Source organism: Dromaius novaehollandiae, chromosome 25 (assembly GCF_036370855.1).
Source record: "Dromaius novaehollandiae isolate bDroNov1 chromosome 25, bDroNov1.hap1, whole genome shotgun sequence".
Lineage (NCBI taxonomy): Eukaryota > Metazoa > Chordata > Aves > Casuariiformes > Dromaiidae > Dromaius > Dromaius novaehollandiae.
In genome coordinates, this window is record NC_088122.1 from 5,023,742 (window position 1) to 5,041,054 (window position 17,313).

General features: G+C 62.0%; 1 protein-coding gene across 1 annotated transcript in view; it reads left to right on the forward strand.

Moving 5' to 3' along the window:
• Positions 1–1,503: 1,503 nt before the first annotated feature.
• ONECUT3 (one cut homeobox 3) overlaps positions 1,504–17,313 on the forward strand; it is a 32,136-nt gene continuing 16,326 nt past the window's right edge. Inside the window, exon 1 of the mRNA XM_026111183.2 lies at positions 1,504–2,559. Coding sequence (XP_025966968.1) covers positions 1,530–2,559 — 1,030 coding nt within the window. The 5' untranslated portion in view covers positions 1,504–1,529. The remainder of the gene's footprint in view (positions 2,560–17,313) is intronic.

The window sequence follows — 17,313 nt, forward strand, 5'->3', positions numbered from 1 at the left end:
CCCTGTCAGACGGGGCAGATGGATGCGGAGGGGGACAGGCTTGGGGACAAACAGGTGTTTGGGGACACACAGATGTGCTTTGGGGCAGGTGTGTGCGTGAGGCGTCCAGATGTTGGGGGGACAAGTGGGGGGGCAGCCAGGTCTGGGGGGCACCCAGGTGTTGGAGCAGCAGGTATGGTTGCAGAGCAGCCAGGTGGGGGGGGCAGATGTGTTTGGGGGCAGCCAGGGCTGTGCGGGGGCACCCGGCAGTGGTAGCACCCAGGTGTGTGGAGATGGGGATGCTGGGCGGCAGCGCGGGGTTGGGGGGGGGGGAGTTTGGGGGCAGCCAGCTGCTTGTGCTGGCGACCGAGGTGTGGGGGTAACATCTGTAGGGGAGAGGGTTATGGGGAACGCAGCCAGATGTGCGTCCTGGGGCACAGATGTGCGTACAGGGGGGCAGGCTGGGGGGCAGAAGGTGCGTGCGGGGGCAGTTGGGGCAGGTGTGTGGTGGGGGACAGATGTGAGGTGCCGCCGGCTGCGGGGGACCGGTGGGGAGGGACAGATGCGTGGTGGGGACCAGGCGGGGTGGCATCCAGATGTGTGCCAGGGGCCAGCCGTGCCCAGAGCAGAGGAGCGTGCAGCGCAGCCAGATGCGTGTACCGCAGCACGGCGCGGGGTGCGCCGGGGGCACAGGGCTGTGCCGGGGGGGGGCTTGTTTTGGCGTGCCCAGGGGAGCGCTCCCGCCAGGTGTTGGCACCGCTGGCCAGATGCTTGCGGGCAGGCGCATCCCGCGGCGTGCCGAGGGACGGAGGCGGGGGGGGGCCCAGCTGTGCCTCCAGCGGTGTTCCTGCGGCCAGATGCGGCGCGCTGCGGGGACACAGCCGTGCGCTGGCGGCGCAGGTGGGGGTCCGCCAGATGCGTCCGGAGGGAGGGGGCGATGGGGGGGGGGTCGCGGTGGGGCAGTCGCGCGCTGCCTCCAGCTGCGGAGGGGGCTCGGCTGCGCCAGCTGTGCCCGCTCCCCCCAGCTGCGCGCCCCGGGGGGGGGGGGGGGAGCGGCGCGGGGCGCAGGCGGGCGCGCACCCGGGGCGCCGCCGCCGCTCCCCCCCCCCCCCCCCCCCGCTTCCCGGCGCGGGCGGGGGAGGCGGGGCGGCGCGGGCGGGGCGGCGCTGACGTCACGCCGGCGGCCCAGAGCGAGGCTGCCGGGAGCCGGCGGCCGGGGCGCTCCGCAGCCGCGCCGAGCGCACGCACCGCGGCTCGCTGCGCTCCGCCGGGCCGGGCCGGGGGGGGCGCGGGGGCGGCCGGCGGGGCAGCGGGCGGCGCGGGGGCGGCGGGCGGCGGCGCATCATGCCGGCCTGAGCGCGGGGCGCGCGCGCCATCGATCCCCAAATCGCGGAGTCTGAATTAATCCGGGCAGCCGGCGCGGGGGGGGGCGGCGGCGGCGGTGGAGGAGGAGGAGGAGGAGGAGGAGGAGGAGGAGGTGGCGGCGGGGGCGGGGGGGGAGGAAGGCAGCGAGCGAGCGGGCGAGGCAGCGCCAGAGGCCGGCGGACACCATGGAGCTGGCGATGGAGAACCTGGGCAGCCTGCACGGCGTCCCGCACTCGCAGCCCGCCGAGCTCATGAGCCCGGCCCACGGGCGCCAGGGCTCGCACCGCAACCTGGTGCCGCACGCCCGGCCCGCCATGGTCTCCAGCATGGCCTCCATCCTGGAGGGAGGCGACTACCGCGCCGAGCACAGCCTGGCCGCCCCGCTGCACCCGGCCATGAGCATGTCCTGCGAGTCGCCGTCCGGCATGAGCCTGAGCAGCACCTACACCACGCTGACCCCCCTGCAGCACCTGCCGCCCATCTCCACCGTCTCGGAGAAGTTCCACCACCCGCACCACCACCACCACCACCACCACCCGCACCAGCGCCTCGCCGGCAACGTGAGCGGCAGCTTCACCCTCATGCGCGACGAGCGGAGCCTCGCCTCCATGGGCAACCTCTACAGCCACTACCCCAAGGACATGCCCTCCATGGGGCAGCCCCTCTCGCCGCTCCCCAACGGCCTGGGCAGCCTGCACAACGCGCAGCAGCCGCTGGCCCCCTACGGCCCCGGCGGCCACCTGCCCAACGAGAAGATGCTCTCGCCCAACGGCTTCGACTCGCACGCCGCGATGCTGTCCCGCGGCGAGGAGCACCTGGCGCGGGGGCTGGCGGCGCCCAGCTCGGCCATGATGCCGCCGCTCAACGGGATGCACCCGCACGGCCACCACCACGCTCAGCCCGGCGGCTCGCTGCTGGCCGAGCGGGAGCGGCAGGCCTCCGCCTCGGGCTCGCAGCCCGGCGGCTCGGGGCAGGTGGAGGAGATCAACACCAAGGAGGTGGCGCAGCGCATCACGGCCGAGCTGAAGCGCTACAGCATCCCGCAGGCGATCTTTGCGCAGAGGATCTTGTGCCGCTCTCAAGGGACCCTCTCGGACCTGCTGCGGAACCCCAAGCCCTGGAGTAAGCTCAAGTCGGGCCGGGAGACTTTCCGGAGGATGTGGAAATGGTTGCAGGAGCCCGAATTTCAGAGGATGTCCGCGCTCCGGCTCGCAGGTAGGGCACGGCGGGTGTGCGAGGGCGCCGGGGATCTGGTCCCGAAACCTTCGGGGGTGCTTGGGTGCGCGGCTGCGTGTGTGCTGCCGGCCCGCCACACGCCTCAGGGCCCCCCCTTGCACACGCACTGCTTGTGCCAGGCGCACACGGGGCAGCCGAGGGGGCCGGGACGCACACGCAGCCCGGGCGTGCTCCCCGCCGGCTGCTCGGCCTTGGGGACCCATCGTGTGTGTGCGGCGGGGGTGGGGGGTGGGGGGGTTACCAGCTGCTTTAAAGTCTTGAGAAGATAAGAAAGGAAATCATATTTAACGCAGATCCCCCCCCCCCGCCCTCCCCCGGGCCTGTCAAATACAGAGACCATAGGTCGTAGGAGCCAGGGATATTGATGCGGGAGGCTGCCCGGTACTACCGGACACTCTGTCCCCCCCACCCTGGCTCCAGCCTGGCGGTTATTCCCCGTTTGGTCCCGATCGCTGGAGCGGCCCCTTCCCCGCGCCGGGGACCGCGGGGCGCCACTGACCCCCCGCCGCCCGCGGCCGCCGGGTCCGGGGTGAGCGGCAGCCCGGCGCCGCGGGCGATGCGAGAGCTTCGTCCTCCGTTTGGCACCGCCGATCGGTACCTGCGGCCGAGCTGTGCTCGGCAATACCTCCGGCTCCGTCCTCCCGCTGCCCGGTGTCGCCGCTCGGGCCAAGGCGGGTTTCTGCCGGGGAAACGGTGGGACCGAAACCCGAGGTGCGGAGCCCCGGCGCTGCGCTGCGCTCCCTCCGCGGCGGAAAGAAGCAAATATCCCCCCGCTTCCCCTTCGGGGGAGCAGGCGCCGCTCCCCAGCACCGGCTCCGCGGCCGCCCGCGGAGGGGTTGCGCGGCCTCAGGCCGGCTTGGGCCGCGCCGTCAGGGCCGCGCCGGGTGGGGAAACGCGCGTCGGCGGCGCAGGCACCCGCGGCCCGGGCTGTGGTGGCCGGTGGCTGCTGCAGCGCTGCCGGCTGCGAGGGGCGGCCGGGCTACGCGCTCCTCCGCGGTGCGCGGAGCGGCAGGCGCGGCTGGGGGCCGTGTGCGGCGGAGCAGAGGCAAGGGCCGAGGGCTGGGAGAGGTGGCGGAGCGGAGCGGAGAGGCGCTGGCTCTGCCTGCGGCTCCCCTCCCAGCCCCTCTTCCCCGGGCCCGGCTCGTCCCGGCTCCTCCGCACGCTCCCCGCAAAGACGGTCCCGGCTCGGCGAAGCCAAGCGGCGGCGGCTGTGGGTCATAGGAAGGAGGGGTAATTTTTAAAGAAATCATAATTCCCCGTGGGGCAGAAAGGGCATGGCAGAGTCCGGCCCCCGCGGCGCTCGGCACGGCGAGGCGTCCGCCGTTATTTATGGAGGAGAGCAGCGTTCATATGTATTTAGTGTAATTCAGTTGCTCTTTAATTAGGGAAGGGTAGTGGCATCTTTTAGTTCCAGTCGATGCCCTATTGAAAAGCAGTTAATAGAATGCAAATTGTTCCTGGCTTTACAAGGTTCTGGTAAATAAAGATTTAAACACTGCCGCGATCGGCCGTTTAATGCCCCCGTTGTTCGGGCTAATTGAGCGGCGGGTGGCTGATTTCTGACTCGCCAAAATTTAAAATAATACCAGTGGTTACGATGATGAAAATTAACGCGCTTGGCCGGGAGGTTCGGGGAGGTCGGTGCCCGCTGGTCCCGGCCCGCCCGGGCCCGAGGTGGGAGCCCGACCCCGGTGCGGCGGAGGCCGGCAGGGCTCGGCCCTGTCCTCGCTTCCACCGCTTCGGTGTCTGGGAGGTTTATTCTCCCCAAAATGCGCTTTAACCTCTCTGCCGCCACCTTCCCTGTGCCCGACGCGGCGCTTTGCGCGAGGGGGAAATTTAACTTCCGTCAATTAAAAACACCGTTTCGTAGGGGCGGTTTGTAAGTCTCCGCTTTCCGCGAGGAAAAACCCCGCGACGGATTCGCCGCCGTTAAACCGCAGCTTCCCCACGCGGGACCAGGGCCGCGGGCGCCCCGGCCGCCGCCGCCGAGCTGCCCGTCGGGGCGGCCCCGCCGGGGGAGCCGCGCTGCGCCCCGGCCCCGTCACCGCGCCGCCCGCGCGGGGGGAGCCGCCGCGGCCGCCCCGAGGCCTCCCCGGCCCGACGCCTTTGTCCGCGTCTCCCGGCGCCGCTGCCGCCCCGCTGGGCCTCGGTTTCGTTTCGTTTCTCTCGCCGCGTTTCCGCGCCGAAGGGGCCGGCGAGCGGCGGCGGCAGGGCCGGGCGGTCTCCGCGGGGTCACCCCCGGGGAGCCCCGTCGTGGGGCAGCTTAAAGCCCCTCTGAGGGGCGCCTGGGGGAGCCGAGGCCGGTTTTTAGAGGCCCCCGGCTTTTCAAGGCTCTGCTTTTCCTGCTGGGCCGGGTCCGGCCCCGCCGCAGCACACGGGCGGCGGGAGAAGCCGCCGCAGGAGACGCGGGACCGGGGCCCCGCAGCCGGCCGGGCTCCCCCCGGCCCCGCTGCTCCTCCCGAGCGGCCCCCACGCCACGGCCCGTGTGTCAACCCCCGCGTGGGCGGCCTCGGCTCGCCTTTAAAAGCGTGCTTTTATGGAAGAGGGTCGGGAAGGGGGGGCTGTGCCCGGCCTCTCCGAGGCGATCGATGCAGGCGAATGCCTCCCCCTGATTCACCCCGGGGCCGCCGATCGATCCTGCTCATCCTTTTATACCGTCTCCAAACGCTGGGAAAGCGCCGCCGCGGAGCTGCCTTGGGCTGGAGGGGCCAGGAGGGCTGCGACCCCCGGGCCAGCCCCGGCGGGGCTGAGCCGGGGCTGCGGCAGGAGCAGCAGCCTGGGAATAGTAGAATCGCCCCTTTTCATAGTGCAAGGAAAAGGGTGTTTTTCAGACGGCAGAACCCCGGCGGGGAGCCCGAGCCGGGGCGGCGGGGCCTGGGCCCGGCGGTGCAGCCGCAGCCGAGCCCTGGCACACGGCTCTGCCCGGGCCGCCCGGCCCCGACGGGGCAGCCGGCCCACGGGGCAAGACGGCTGGTCCTCGCCCGCTTGGTCGCCACGCCGGGCCCGCAGCGCAGGCCATTTGGCCGGGTTCAGGAGTCCATCTGATGGATTAGTTCGAGTCAGTAAATAGAGGATCAATAAACAAGCTGGGCCCCTATAAATGGCAATTGCTGCTTTTCTCTTCTTTCCACTCCAATTCCCCCCTCTCGCCGCCCCGTGCGCAGATGAACCATTAATTATTCAGCCGGGGCCCTGCCGCCTCCCCGGGCAGCGCAGCAGCCGGGGGGCTACGGGCTGCGCCCCCGCCCCGAAGCCCGCACCTCCCCGCGCCGCCTCCCTCCAGCACCGGGCGGGCAGCGGCTCCTCTCCCCGCACAACAGGGGTGTCTCACGGAGCAGCATCTGGGCAACAGCTGGCGGCTGCCCGGCCCGGCCCCTCGGCCCATCCATCTTTCAGGCCCCCCCTCCAGATGCAGCTCTGCAAAATTCGTGTCCGTGTACGTCCCCCCCCCCCCCCCCGGCCGCGGGGCCGGTGGGGAGCGGGGTGGGGAGAGCGCCCGGCGCTGCCCCCCGGCACCCAGCCCCGCGGCGCGGCACCTCTGGGGTGTCCCGTCCTTCCCCCCCCCCCCCCAAAGCGCCCTTCGGGACCCCGAGTCAGGCCCGCCCTGCGCGACGCAGCCGGGCTGCGACCCCCGACGGGGCTGCTGCTGGGGTGCAAGCGGAGACCCCCCCGTCCCTGCCCTGCTCGACCCCTCTGCGGGCAGCGCCTGAGCCGCCGGGCGCTGCCGTGCTGGGGGGGGGGGGGGGGGCTGCCTGCCCCCTCTGTGCTCGAGGGCATCGGCACGGCTCTGCTCGGGGCGCAGGGGACGGCGACCCCCCCGCCCCACTCCTCGCACAGAGCCTCAAATCTCGCCTCTCCATCTCCGATCCTCCCCGAAGAGCCAGGGTTGGCCTGGCCCCGTCACCCGTCGGGGATGGGGGATGCCCGTCCGCCCTCACCCTAATTAGCAATTAGAGGGAGCGGGGCGCCCTGCTCTGCAGCCCCCTCCGCGCACCCACCGTCGAGGGGCCGCAGAAAGGACCGTGGCTGCGGGCGGGCAGGGAGCAGGGCCGGGGCGAGCTGGTGTCCCCGGCCCGGGAGAGGTTGTGCCGGGCTGGATGCGGGGGAGCAGCTTCGCGCTGAGCCTCCAGCCCTGCCCGGCCGCAGCCTCCGGCCCGCGGGGCTCCGGCGGGACTCGGGCGGGCTGCGCGGTGCAGCGCGGGGAGCCGCGGGTGCAGCGAGCAGCGGCCCCGGCTGCGGCAGCACGTTCAGGGCGATTTCTCCTCCAAGGATCAAGCTTGCCAAAGCTGCTGGGTTTCCTCTTAAAACTGCACAGAGGAGCGTGCAGAAACGCCCCAGCGATCCCCCACCTGCGATTCCCTCACCCGCGATCCCCCACCCGCGATCCCCCCACCCGCCATCCCGGTCTCTCGGCGCACTGGCATTTCCCGAGGGAGAGCGAAAGAGGCTCCACGGCACCGGCCGCATTCCCGTGCGCGTATCTGGGAGCCGTGTGCTCGCTTGCGCGCCCATCCACGCGTGTCCGTGGGTCCGTGGGTGCGCGCCCACCACTGCGTGTCCCCGCAGGGCAGGGGGTGCGTTTGCGGCCCTCCTGGGACCGTTTCTGCCGTTTTAGCCCGAAGCAGAGGCAGGCGGTGACACCTCCGGCGCCGGCTCCGCTCCCCCCGCTCCCGGCGGCCCCGCTCCCGTGGCCGGACCCGGCTCGGCGGGTCGGGAGGGCCGAGGGGCCGCGGCCGCTGCGGAGCTGCGTGTGAAAAACCCCATCCCCGCCACGGGTTTATTCATGCAGCCGGGAATAGAAAATTCGCTTGGGATTATTACGCGGGAGGACGATAACATCGTTGTTTTCCTTTTGCAGCGCGGTCACTCCTCCATCTCGGCGTTTATTTGTCCTTAACTCGAATTAGCACTTCGCTGATAAATCATTTGGTGTTTTTCCCCGTGCTGCTGCGAGGCGCGTTTCTGTGTGCGGAATCCAGCCGCTCGCAGGAAGCGTTGGATCCGCGGAGCAGATTTATGGGCCAGTCGATAGGATCCCTCCTCGCGGGAGGCTTTCCCGGCCCGGTACGGCCGCTCCGCCGCTTCCCCGCACGGCTGGAGCCGGCTCGGTGCCATCAGCCCCGGCGCAGGCAGCGCGCTCCGTGGCGGGACGGAGTCACGCGTGGGCCCGGTCCCACGCGCGAGGCCGCCGCAGCCGCCCGACGACCGCGTCCGCGGTGACCGTCCGCGCACGGCGCCCGCTCGCAGCGGGAAAGGCTCTTTCTTAGCCCAAATATTTCCCGTTGCGGGCAGCCGAGCGGAGCCTCCGCGGTCAGGGGCGGCCGGTGGGTCCCGCGGCCGCGCTGCCCCGCGGGGAGAAGGGCTCGTCCCCAACCCGGGCCCGGGACGGACCCGCCGCTCGCAACGGGCGAGAGAGGCTTCGCCAAGCAGTCGCCCGAATTCGTTTTCTTTTACCTTTTCCTTTTATTTTTCCATTCTTTTTTCTTTTTCTTTTTCTCTTTGTTTTTCTTTTATTCCTAGTCTTTCTTTTTTCTTTCCTTCCGTTTTTCATTTTTCGTTTTTCGTTCTTCTTGTTTTCTCTTTCTTTCTTTTTCGATTCCTTTCCCTTTTCTCTTTTCGTTTTCGTTTTTGTTGTTTTTTATTTTTTATTTTTTCCTTTCCTTTCCTTTCCTTTCCTTTCCTTTCCTTTCCTTTCCTTTCCTTTCCTTTCCTTTCCTTTCCTTCTCCCTTTTCTTTCTTTCCATTTGTTTCTTTTCTTTTCTTTTCTTTTCTTTTCTTTTCTTTTCTTTTCTTTTCTTTTCTTTTCTTTTCTTTTCTTTTCTTTTCTTTTCTTTTTTTCTTTTTTTCTCCCCCGAGCGAGTGAAGCACGAAACGGTGTCGCTATTCAAAGAGCAAAACACGCGAAACCCGAGGCACCAGCGCGCGGCTGCGACAAGGCAAAGGGCCAGCAAACGCCGAGACCTTTGGCAAAATCTAAAATTAATAGTGCTAATTAATACTGCCAACTAATGCTGCTGTCTAATACTGCTCACTAACACTAATAATTGCCAGAATAAGGGACAAGAGTGCGTGGCCGCAAAACCCGGGCAATATTTCTCTTCCCTCCTTTCCCTTCCGTCTCAGCCCCTCGCGAGCGGCTTCGGCCCAGCAACGGCGCCTTCCCGGGGCAGCGCGGCGCTTCCCGCCCGTTCCGCTCCGCTCCGCTCCGCCCCGCGGGTCCCGGGCACCGCGGCTGCCCCGCGCTCCCGGCTCCGCGCCCGCGCCGCGAAGGACGCGGAAAACCCCGGGCCTTTTCGCTGCTTTCGATCCGCGCGAGTCCGAGGGGCGACGGGGTAAAAGCGCCTCCGTAGCGGGGGCGATTTATAGGATTAAGCGCGAATTATTTCGCAGCCGTAAAATGGGAGAAAAAATATTGTTTTGGGCTGGAGGTGGGAGCCGTTCGGGCTGTCATCCCTCCGCACACGGGAGGAAATATCCGCCTCAAAAAAAAACCCCAAAAAACAAATTAAACAGAGAGCGAGAAATCCCTTTTCCCCATTGGAAACCTTATTTGCACTTGGGAGTTTTCACGTAAATAACCGGCAACTTTCGCCGGCGGCCGCCAGAAGCAGCGGCCGGGGCCGCCCGCCCGCGAACCGGCGCCGGTGGCTGCGCGGGGGCGGCCGCTGCGCGCCCCGCCGCGCCCCGCCCCGCGCCGCCTCCCGTTATCAGCGCGCCGGAGCCGGGCCGAGCCGAGCCGCCCCGCTCCGTCTCAAGCTATTTTTTTGTTTGCTCTTAATCTGCGCGTCAGAAGGGGCCAATAAAACCTCCCGCCGGTTAAATATTAAATCTGGTTCCCCCCCCCCCGCAATACCCCCAACGAGGAAATAATCTCGCCCCTGCTCCGGGCGGCAGCTTCGGGTAGAAAGCACCCGAGCCCTCTGCAGCAATCGCCGCTTTCTCCTGCCGCTTTGCAAGGCGACCCCCACATTCTGCCCCCCAAATCCCCCCCCATCCCCTCTTTTCCTTGGCTGCTACGGGGGGACCCCGACCCCCAAAGCAGAGCCGCCGCGGGGCCGGTAACCCCGGGGCTTCATTGCGGCCGGCTTCCAGTTGTCATTTTTGGGTGCGCGTTTGGGGTGTTTGGTTGTTTTTTGTTTTTCTGTTTTTTTTTTCTGGGCGTACAACGAGAGGGTGATTTTTTTTCCCGTCCTGTCAATTGCCACTGAAACCATAAGGGAGAGATAACAGAGAAGAGAAAACTCTCAGAGTGACCTTTGAATCAATTTGAAAAACCTCATTTAACTGATAAGTCTTGAAAGGCCCAGAACTAATTTGAAAATACATCTATTAAAATCTCATTGCCGCTGCCTGCGAGCTGCTGGGAAGGGTGTGCGAGGCAGACTTCCTGGGGTCGGGGGAGCCGGGAGAGCAGGTTTGAGCCCTGGTCAACAAAGAGATTGCAGTGCTGCCTGCGAAATGATGGGGTTTAAAAAAGGAGAGAAAATAAGAATATTAAAAGAGAATTGGTCTTTCTTCCCCTGCTGGTGGGGAAACGGGAGATTTACAGCATTTTCCTGCAATAACCAGGCGCAGAGTCTGGGATTGCAGACAGAATATTGGATTTTTTTTTTTTTCCTCCAGAAAACAAATCCAATATTTTCTCATTCTGCTCAGTTCCAGTTGCAGGGCAGGGGAGTCTGCGCCGCTCGGCGAGGGGAGCCGTCGCCTGCAGGAGAGGCTGGGGCTGGGGTCGCTGCGGGGGGAGGCTCCGGCCGTGCAGAGATTCGAGGTATTGCTGTGCAGATTTCTCAATGCCACGGAGCAAACGCCAAAATCGGGGAGCAGACGCGGGTCCGAGGTTTGAGCCGCCGCCTCGACAGGCCTGGGGAGCCGCAGATTTACAGGCTCGGCCCCCGCGCAGGGACCAGCCCCGCTGCCTCACAGCTCCGACCGCAGAGGGTCTCATCCTGCCCACGCCGCCGCAGTGCACCAACAGCAGCCGGGAAGGAGCCGTGTGATGGCCGAGGTCCCTCCGCCGGCCTCCGTGTCCAAGTGGGCGCTGGCGGGAGCCGCCCGGGAGGAATCCCACGGGCTGTGGGGCGCTGCGGCGTGGCCCGCGGGGGCCTGACGCTGCAAATCGCTGCAAGTTGCAGCTGGTTTGCAATTCCTGTTCGATTTCTAACCAGCCGGTGAATAAAAGGGAGGAAGAGTAGGGATGGCTGAAGATAGGAGAAGACCAGAGACAGGGCCCAGATTCCCCCTTTCCCGAACCGGGAACGTCGCAACCTGCCCCTTCCCCTCCACGCACTACCGCACCTCCGCCAACAACCACGCAGCAACACGGCTGTACATATTAACCGAAAATCCAATACAGAAACCTGCCTTGCGCACACTCTCCCCGTGGCGAGAGCGGCAGGGAGCACCCACGCCGCGGCGGGGGCCGGGCCGCTCGGCGCAGAGGCAAGGGGTGCTGCGGGGCGGCGGAGGAGCCGGGGGAGCAGAGCGGTCCGGAGGCGATTAGGGCCCGCCGGCCGCCAGCCGTGGGGCAGGCAATGGGGACGGGAAACCAGGAAACAGAGAGTGACGCCAGCCATAAACCGAATGTCCGCGGAGCCTTTGCGCGGCGTCAGCCAGGCTCGCGTCGCGACGGCAGCGGCCGATTTGCGGAATGAACAAAAAAATCGACAGAAGATTTGAAAACCACCACCAAGACTTGACTCACAAGGGCTGGGATTTTCCAGATCCCGGGGGATTCAGGGAAACAACCCGCTGCCCCCCAGGCTTCAAGGCCTTTGGGGGTGCAGTTAGGGCCACCTCTGCTTTTGGATGGGCTGAATTTCCCATGGGGAGGAATTGCTGTCTCCCTGGCCATCTACCAGCTTTAGTGCCTGAACCAAATATTTTAGATTAGGGGGCAAGAGTTTTCTGCCTTGCTGCCTAAATCCCTGAGGTTTTTTTGGAAAGGCTCGGGCACATGCCTCTGCGCTTTAGCTCAACCTGGGACCTGCCTTTGGCTGATGCCTTATACCCGGCACAGCTTCTAAAGACACCGTGGAGGGGTTGGGGTCAGCCTCTGGTTTTGAACGCTGGGAAAAAGAGGGAGGTTGGTGCAAAAAAATTCTCATCCAGCTGGCCTGTCCGCAGCCAGAAGTAATGCTGGGTTGGTGCTGGGCAGACCTGCTCGCTGGGGCTGTGCCTGGGAACCAGCCGGGGTTCGTGGGGAAGGCATTGCGCCGGCATCATTGATTCCTTGGTCCAGGGGGATGCTGACAGCCTCTATGTCTTGGGGGCTCAGCGCTTTTCTGCAAGCAGGATTGATCCGACAGGCAATCCTTGAGCTACCTCGAGGCCACCATCGGTAATGCTTTTAGTCAGGCCTCAGTCCTGATCTGGGGCCAACCATGGTGGGACACGACGGACAAATGGGCGAAAGGTGTGAGCGATGCACGAATACAGCAGGGCGGCCAGATGCAGGACAGCAGCGTGCCAGGAGCACGTTTCATCAGCCACCGCCTGTGAGTGAATTTATTAATGGCTCCATGCAGGACTGTGGCCATTGAGTGGCAAGATTTGCTGATTAAACGGAAATTCAAAATCTCATTAATACCTCGAATGATATAGATCATCTCCAGCAAGATTTAAACCAAGGCGGGGACTGACAGACAAAATGGATGATGGACCATCAGACATTTGGCGTTATTAAAAAATAGCAAAGCCAAAAGGCAACACAGATTCTCATGCGTTTAAAGGCTGGGACAGAACATTTTAAAAAGATGAGGCTCCCACTAAAACAAAGAACCGGTATTAAGAGCAAGAGACATTTAAGCAGAAATGGTTAGGATTTCAAAAATGACATTACTATCTATGTCTTAACATATATATCCAGTTAGGGATACAACTATTACTCTCGTAAGTGCTGGCGGCTTCTGCAGCTCAAGGGAGTCTGGAAGATGTTTAAAGGGATACAGTGCAATTGCTAGCCCCAAAGATGCAGAGCAAGTGGGATGTATGGCACAGGACACTATATGGTATAAAACTTGAGGATACTCTATAGAAACGTAGGTCTGGAGCCAGGCAGTGAGCTCAGGGCTAGGCGTGACTGAAAACAGCATTTGTGGGTTATACAAATCTCAAAGCCTTTTCCAGTAGTGGGGAAACGGGGTCCCCAAGACCCTATTTTGGAGACAGCGAAACTAAGGCGTGGAGAAGGCAGCGCTTTGCTTCGGGCTGGTGAGCGGCTGGCGGAGGTGCCGCGCGGTGGGAGCGTACGCAGCTGCCCCCCATCCGGGTCAGCCCCGAAGGGTTAAACGCGAACGGGGCCGTGGGCGGACACAGCTGGGGCTGAGCAGAGCCGCTTTGTCCCCGGGCCCCCTCCCGCTGTGGATACCAACTTCTGCCCCATCGCTTGGAGATCCGCGATCGCCTTTTCCTTCTCCTCGTTGTCCCTGGGGTTTAGCCTAAAAGCTCTGCGCAGCAGGACTTTGTCTCGCCATCAAAACAGTGCCCTGGGTCCCCCCAGCATCGTTTCCGAGCGCCGGAGAACGTTGTGTTGCGGCATTTTGAGTTCGGGGCGGGGGGGCCGTTGCTAACTTGCCTCTCTCCTGGGTTATCGGGGATGACACCGCCGCCTCCCCGCTTCGGGGCTGCTTTCCGAAGGACGGGGCCGCGGGGCAGCGTATGCTCCACGCCGCCGCTGCGACCTCCCCATCAGCAGAGCTCGACGCGCCGTCCTGACCGCGGTCGGTATTTCTGTGGTTGCTGCTCTTGCTTTTCTGCTCACAAACCCGAGGCAATCACGCACATATAGAAATCACCAGGTCTGAGTGCTGTTGCTCCCTTTCAGCGTCTAATTAACGTTGTCCGCTCCTTCCCGTGCCAAGTGTTGCCTTGGCAGGCTGGGGAGCCTGGAAAAAAAAAAGGAGCCAGAAAATCCCGGTGCAGGAAGCTGCCAGCAGCCGGGAGGGGAAGCGGGAGCTGCTTCTTAGAGGAGGGTCGCTGGGACCAGCCATCGTTTCCTCATTTGCAGCACAGCGAGGAAAAGCCTGACCGACATCGCGACAAAACGGAGGCAAAAGCAAATTGCAGCCTGCTCTGCTGCTTGTGGTACAGCCAGGGTTAAACCCCCCCCCCCTCTGCCCCACATTGCAACTGCTGCTCCAAACACGGCTGAGCTTAAACCTAGGCGAGAGAAGGGAGCAAGAAGAGCAGGGCCTGGAAAAAGAGTGCTGTTTGTCTGCTGTCCGGGTAGGAGGAGGATTGAGGTCTGATGTTGTCGTTTATCCAGGGAGCCCTAAATTTGGGGGCACACAGGCTTGTCTTCCTCCCACCCGACGGCACTGACGTGCTCGTGGGTCTTGGTTTTCGGGAGAGGTCCGCAGCCCGCTGCCTGGACACCGATGCATCAGTTTTAGCTGTCTGACACGGATGAGCTCTGAGCTCTGGGGGGGCCATAAAACACAAAGCAGCTGCGATGACCAAAGGGGCAACACCTTGCGCCAAAGCTGCCTTGAAAGGCTGGAGAAGGCAGCGGTCGCCCCAAGGACCACGCACAGCGCTGCCCACGAGACGTTCCCCTGCCAGCAGTGCGGAGCTGCGGCCGGGTTCGGCACGCAGCAGGGACGGGAGGCTCGGGCAGCCGCGGAGCCGAGAGCCGCGGCCAGGCCGGCTGCCACCCTGCGCGGGGTCCTGGCTGCTGGGAAATTGCCCAAAACAGAGCAGCTTGTGTGCAAGGCTTGGGTGCCATTTACAAATGAATCGGGAGCCGGGTCAGGCTCGGGGCAGCTCCATCTCCCTGCTGGATGCCTCCAAAGACGTTAACCTGCACCAGCAGCTACTTCCCATGGAGAAATACTTTTTTCTCCCTGTCCCTGGATGCTAATGCCTCCTTGGGGGCAGCAGGGTTTTGCTCCCCCCTCCATGAGGGTTTTCGGGGTGTTCCTCGGTGAGAGGGACACTGAGCAAGAAGTGCGTAGGGTCATTTTTACATCCCTGCTCTTCCAGGAGATGATGGTTTGGGGCTGCTCAGCCCCTCAGTGGTGACTGCAGCAGGAGGGTAAACCTTTAAAAATATAAAAATGGATAAGCCTCTGCCCAGCCTCCTCTTTCCTCCCCACCCCTGACCCCAGACAAAGTGCCAGGACAGGGCTGGAGGGACAGCGGTTTTGATTTTGCCATAGATTGACAAGGTGACCTTCCACAAATCCCTCCCATCTCACCCCGTGCCTCAGTTTCCCCGCGTGCTAAGTCAGAACCAAAGTGCTTACAGAGTACATTGAGAAACCTGTGCCGGGTTATTAAAGCCAATGAACTCCGTGACGCTTTGTAAAAGGCCAAATCTTTAAGCTGCAAGATTAGCTCCAAAGAATGATGCCCCTTTGTGGGAAGTCACGCTACCCTTGGCCGATAAAGAGCAGGTAATGAGCAAACTCTCTCCATTAGGGATAAAATTGCAAATGTATTCGGAGCTGCTGACGGGTGATGGTATCAGGGGCTGACAGAGATATCAACGTGTCTGCCTCTACAGCCAGCAAAGGCTGCTCCGATTACAGAGCTTTAAAGAGCATCGGAGACAACGGCACTCGCTTGTCTGTCACAGGGCCGGAGAGCCCAGAAGGGTTGTAATGACCCCAGTGTCTGAGTGCAAGTGTCCTGTCCACGTGCATGGCACTTGCAATTCGTCCATAGATCTGTTCATAATCCTTATTTATTACCCTCTTTGGAGGGTCCTGTGTCTGCTGCAGCCCAGGGTCCCCATAGATAAATCACGATCCTTGAGGACCAAGAGGAAAGTCTGGCCCAGTACGGCTCCGATGTGTCCCCCGACAAAGTGATGGGATTGATGCTGTGGCAGTTCATGCTTCCAAAGTCCCTCTGGGATGGAGCGATCCCTTCCGCAGTCATCTCCCAAATTGCAAAAGGATGAAGAGGAAAAGGCACAGTAGGATGGTTGGCATTTTGTTGTGTTTCTTCTCACTCTTCTGGAAAAAAAAGGGGATTCAACACTTTAATAACAGGCCCCTGAAATAGATCCAGGGATTGATCTCCTTCAGAGAACTTTCGTTCTTTTTTCGGGTCAAACTTCAGGCTTTCGATGACATTTATAATGTGGAAGGTTTCGCCGAGGTCTCACGTGGTGCCAAGACTCCAGCTCTGCCCTTAGTGAAACCCTTGTGACTCCATTGATTTCAGCTTGGTTTTTGCTCCAAACACCTGCATTATCCTGACACAAAGATAAATGCGTCAACTCTACAATCTTACTGGAAATCCAGGGAAATTTGTCTTTCCAAACCTGGAGAGAATGGTTGTCAAACCTTAATATTCTAGGGAGAGATCCTTTACGGTCTCGTACCAGACCTCCCCACAAGCCGCATGCACACCTGCATGCACAAAAGCGTGCAAGCACCAGGACTGTCGCACAGCGGCATCCAGAAACAGGTCCAGGCGGAGATCTGGTCTGCGTCAGGTCCAGACTAGTAAGGATTCACTTTGTGGATTTGCTCCCATTTTTACCTGTCTCCCTCCCATGTGCACCTACGTGGTCCAAACCGCTTTCTGTCCTAGAGCAGATCCGTCCTCACGTCCCAGTCCTGGATGGGGAGCCCAGCTCTGCCGTCTCTCCCATGCCCAGGAGCAAAATGGGGGAGGACGTGCCTCTGCCTGTTAACCGGATTCTCTGCTTCAGGGGTTTTAAGTTTGGTTTAGGGCATTTTGTTTGTTTTCTGGCATGCATCTATGTTTAGGTGCTTGTTGTTTGTGGGTGTATCTGCATTAGAGGTGGTCAAAATTGTGGATGGCTCAAAAATAGGGCAAAAAATGCTGATTTTCCCAGGCAAAAAAATTGAAAATTTGTGTGCTTTGCGCCTAACCAGAAAAAAAAAAAGAAATTGAAAAAAGTCACCCAAATCAGTGCTTCTATTTGAAACAAAGTTGATTTCCAAACTGCTTTCTTCTACCAAAAATTTGAAAACATCTCTCCAAAGCCGAAACAACCTTTTCCACCCAAACCTGATCATTCCCAGCAATTCAGCTGCCTTAAATACATTTAAGAAAAAAATAAAAAGATTATTTGCTTTTATTTTTGGAGCCATCACCAAACGTGAGATGGGTCATTCTCAGGGGGTTAATCTGCATGCGTGTGGCTCGGGAGGACGAGGGCTGTATTTGCACATACGGGGCTGGCTGGCTTTGTCCATCAGCCCTCCTGTGCGTGTGTAGTTGTGTGTGCCTGTGCCTCTGTGTGTGTGTAGCTGGTGGATCAGCTCACACGACAGCAGGGCTGTTCGTATGCGCGTGTCCTTCAGTCTGTCCGTAATGCGGGTTGTTCGGAGAAGAAGGGAGATTTTAAAGAGGACATTTTAGCCACGCGGTTAAGACCTGAGCTGGCTTAGCTGGGCCCTTCCCAGCATCGTGGCATTTTGTTCCTCAGGATGTAGTTGCTGGTCTTAAAAAAATAATCGTTAATTTTCTAAAGAGAGGGCGTGGGATAAGGGGAAAAGCCTCCCTCGTTTGCAAGCCGGGGCAGGGCAGAGCGCGATACCCCAGCCAGCGATGGCCCCGGCTCTGCCGGCGGCTGCAGTCCCGAGGTTGCAGGGAGGAGGAGTATCGGCCCTGTTTTTCACACTAGAAGATGCTGCTTTAATCAATATAGGCAGAGTCGAGATCTTCAATCATGTGTTTTGCATTATAAGCACTGTCATATCGCCTGGAAAAGGGATCTCTGGAGGAACATTTTCTAAATCTGGGGCTTCAGAC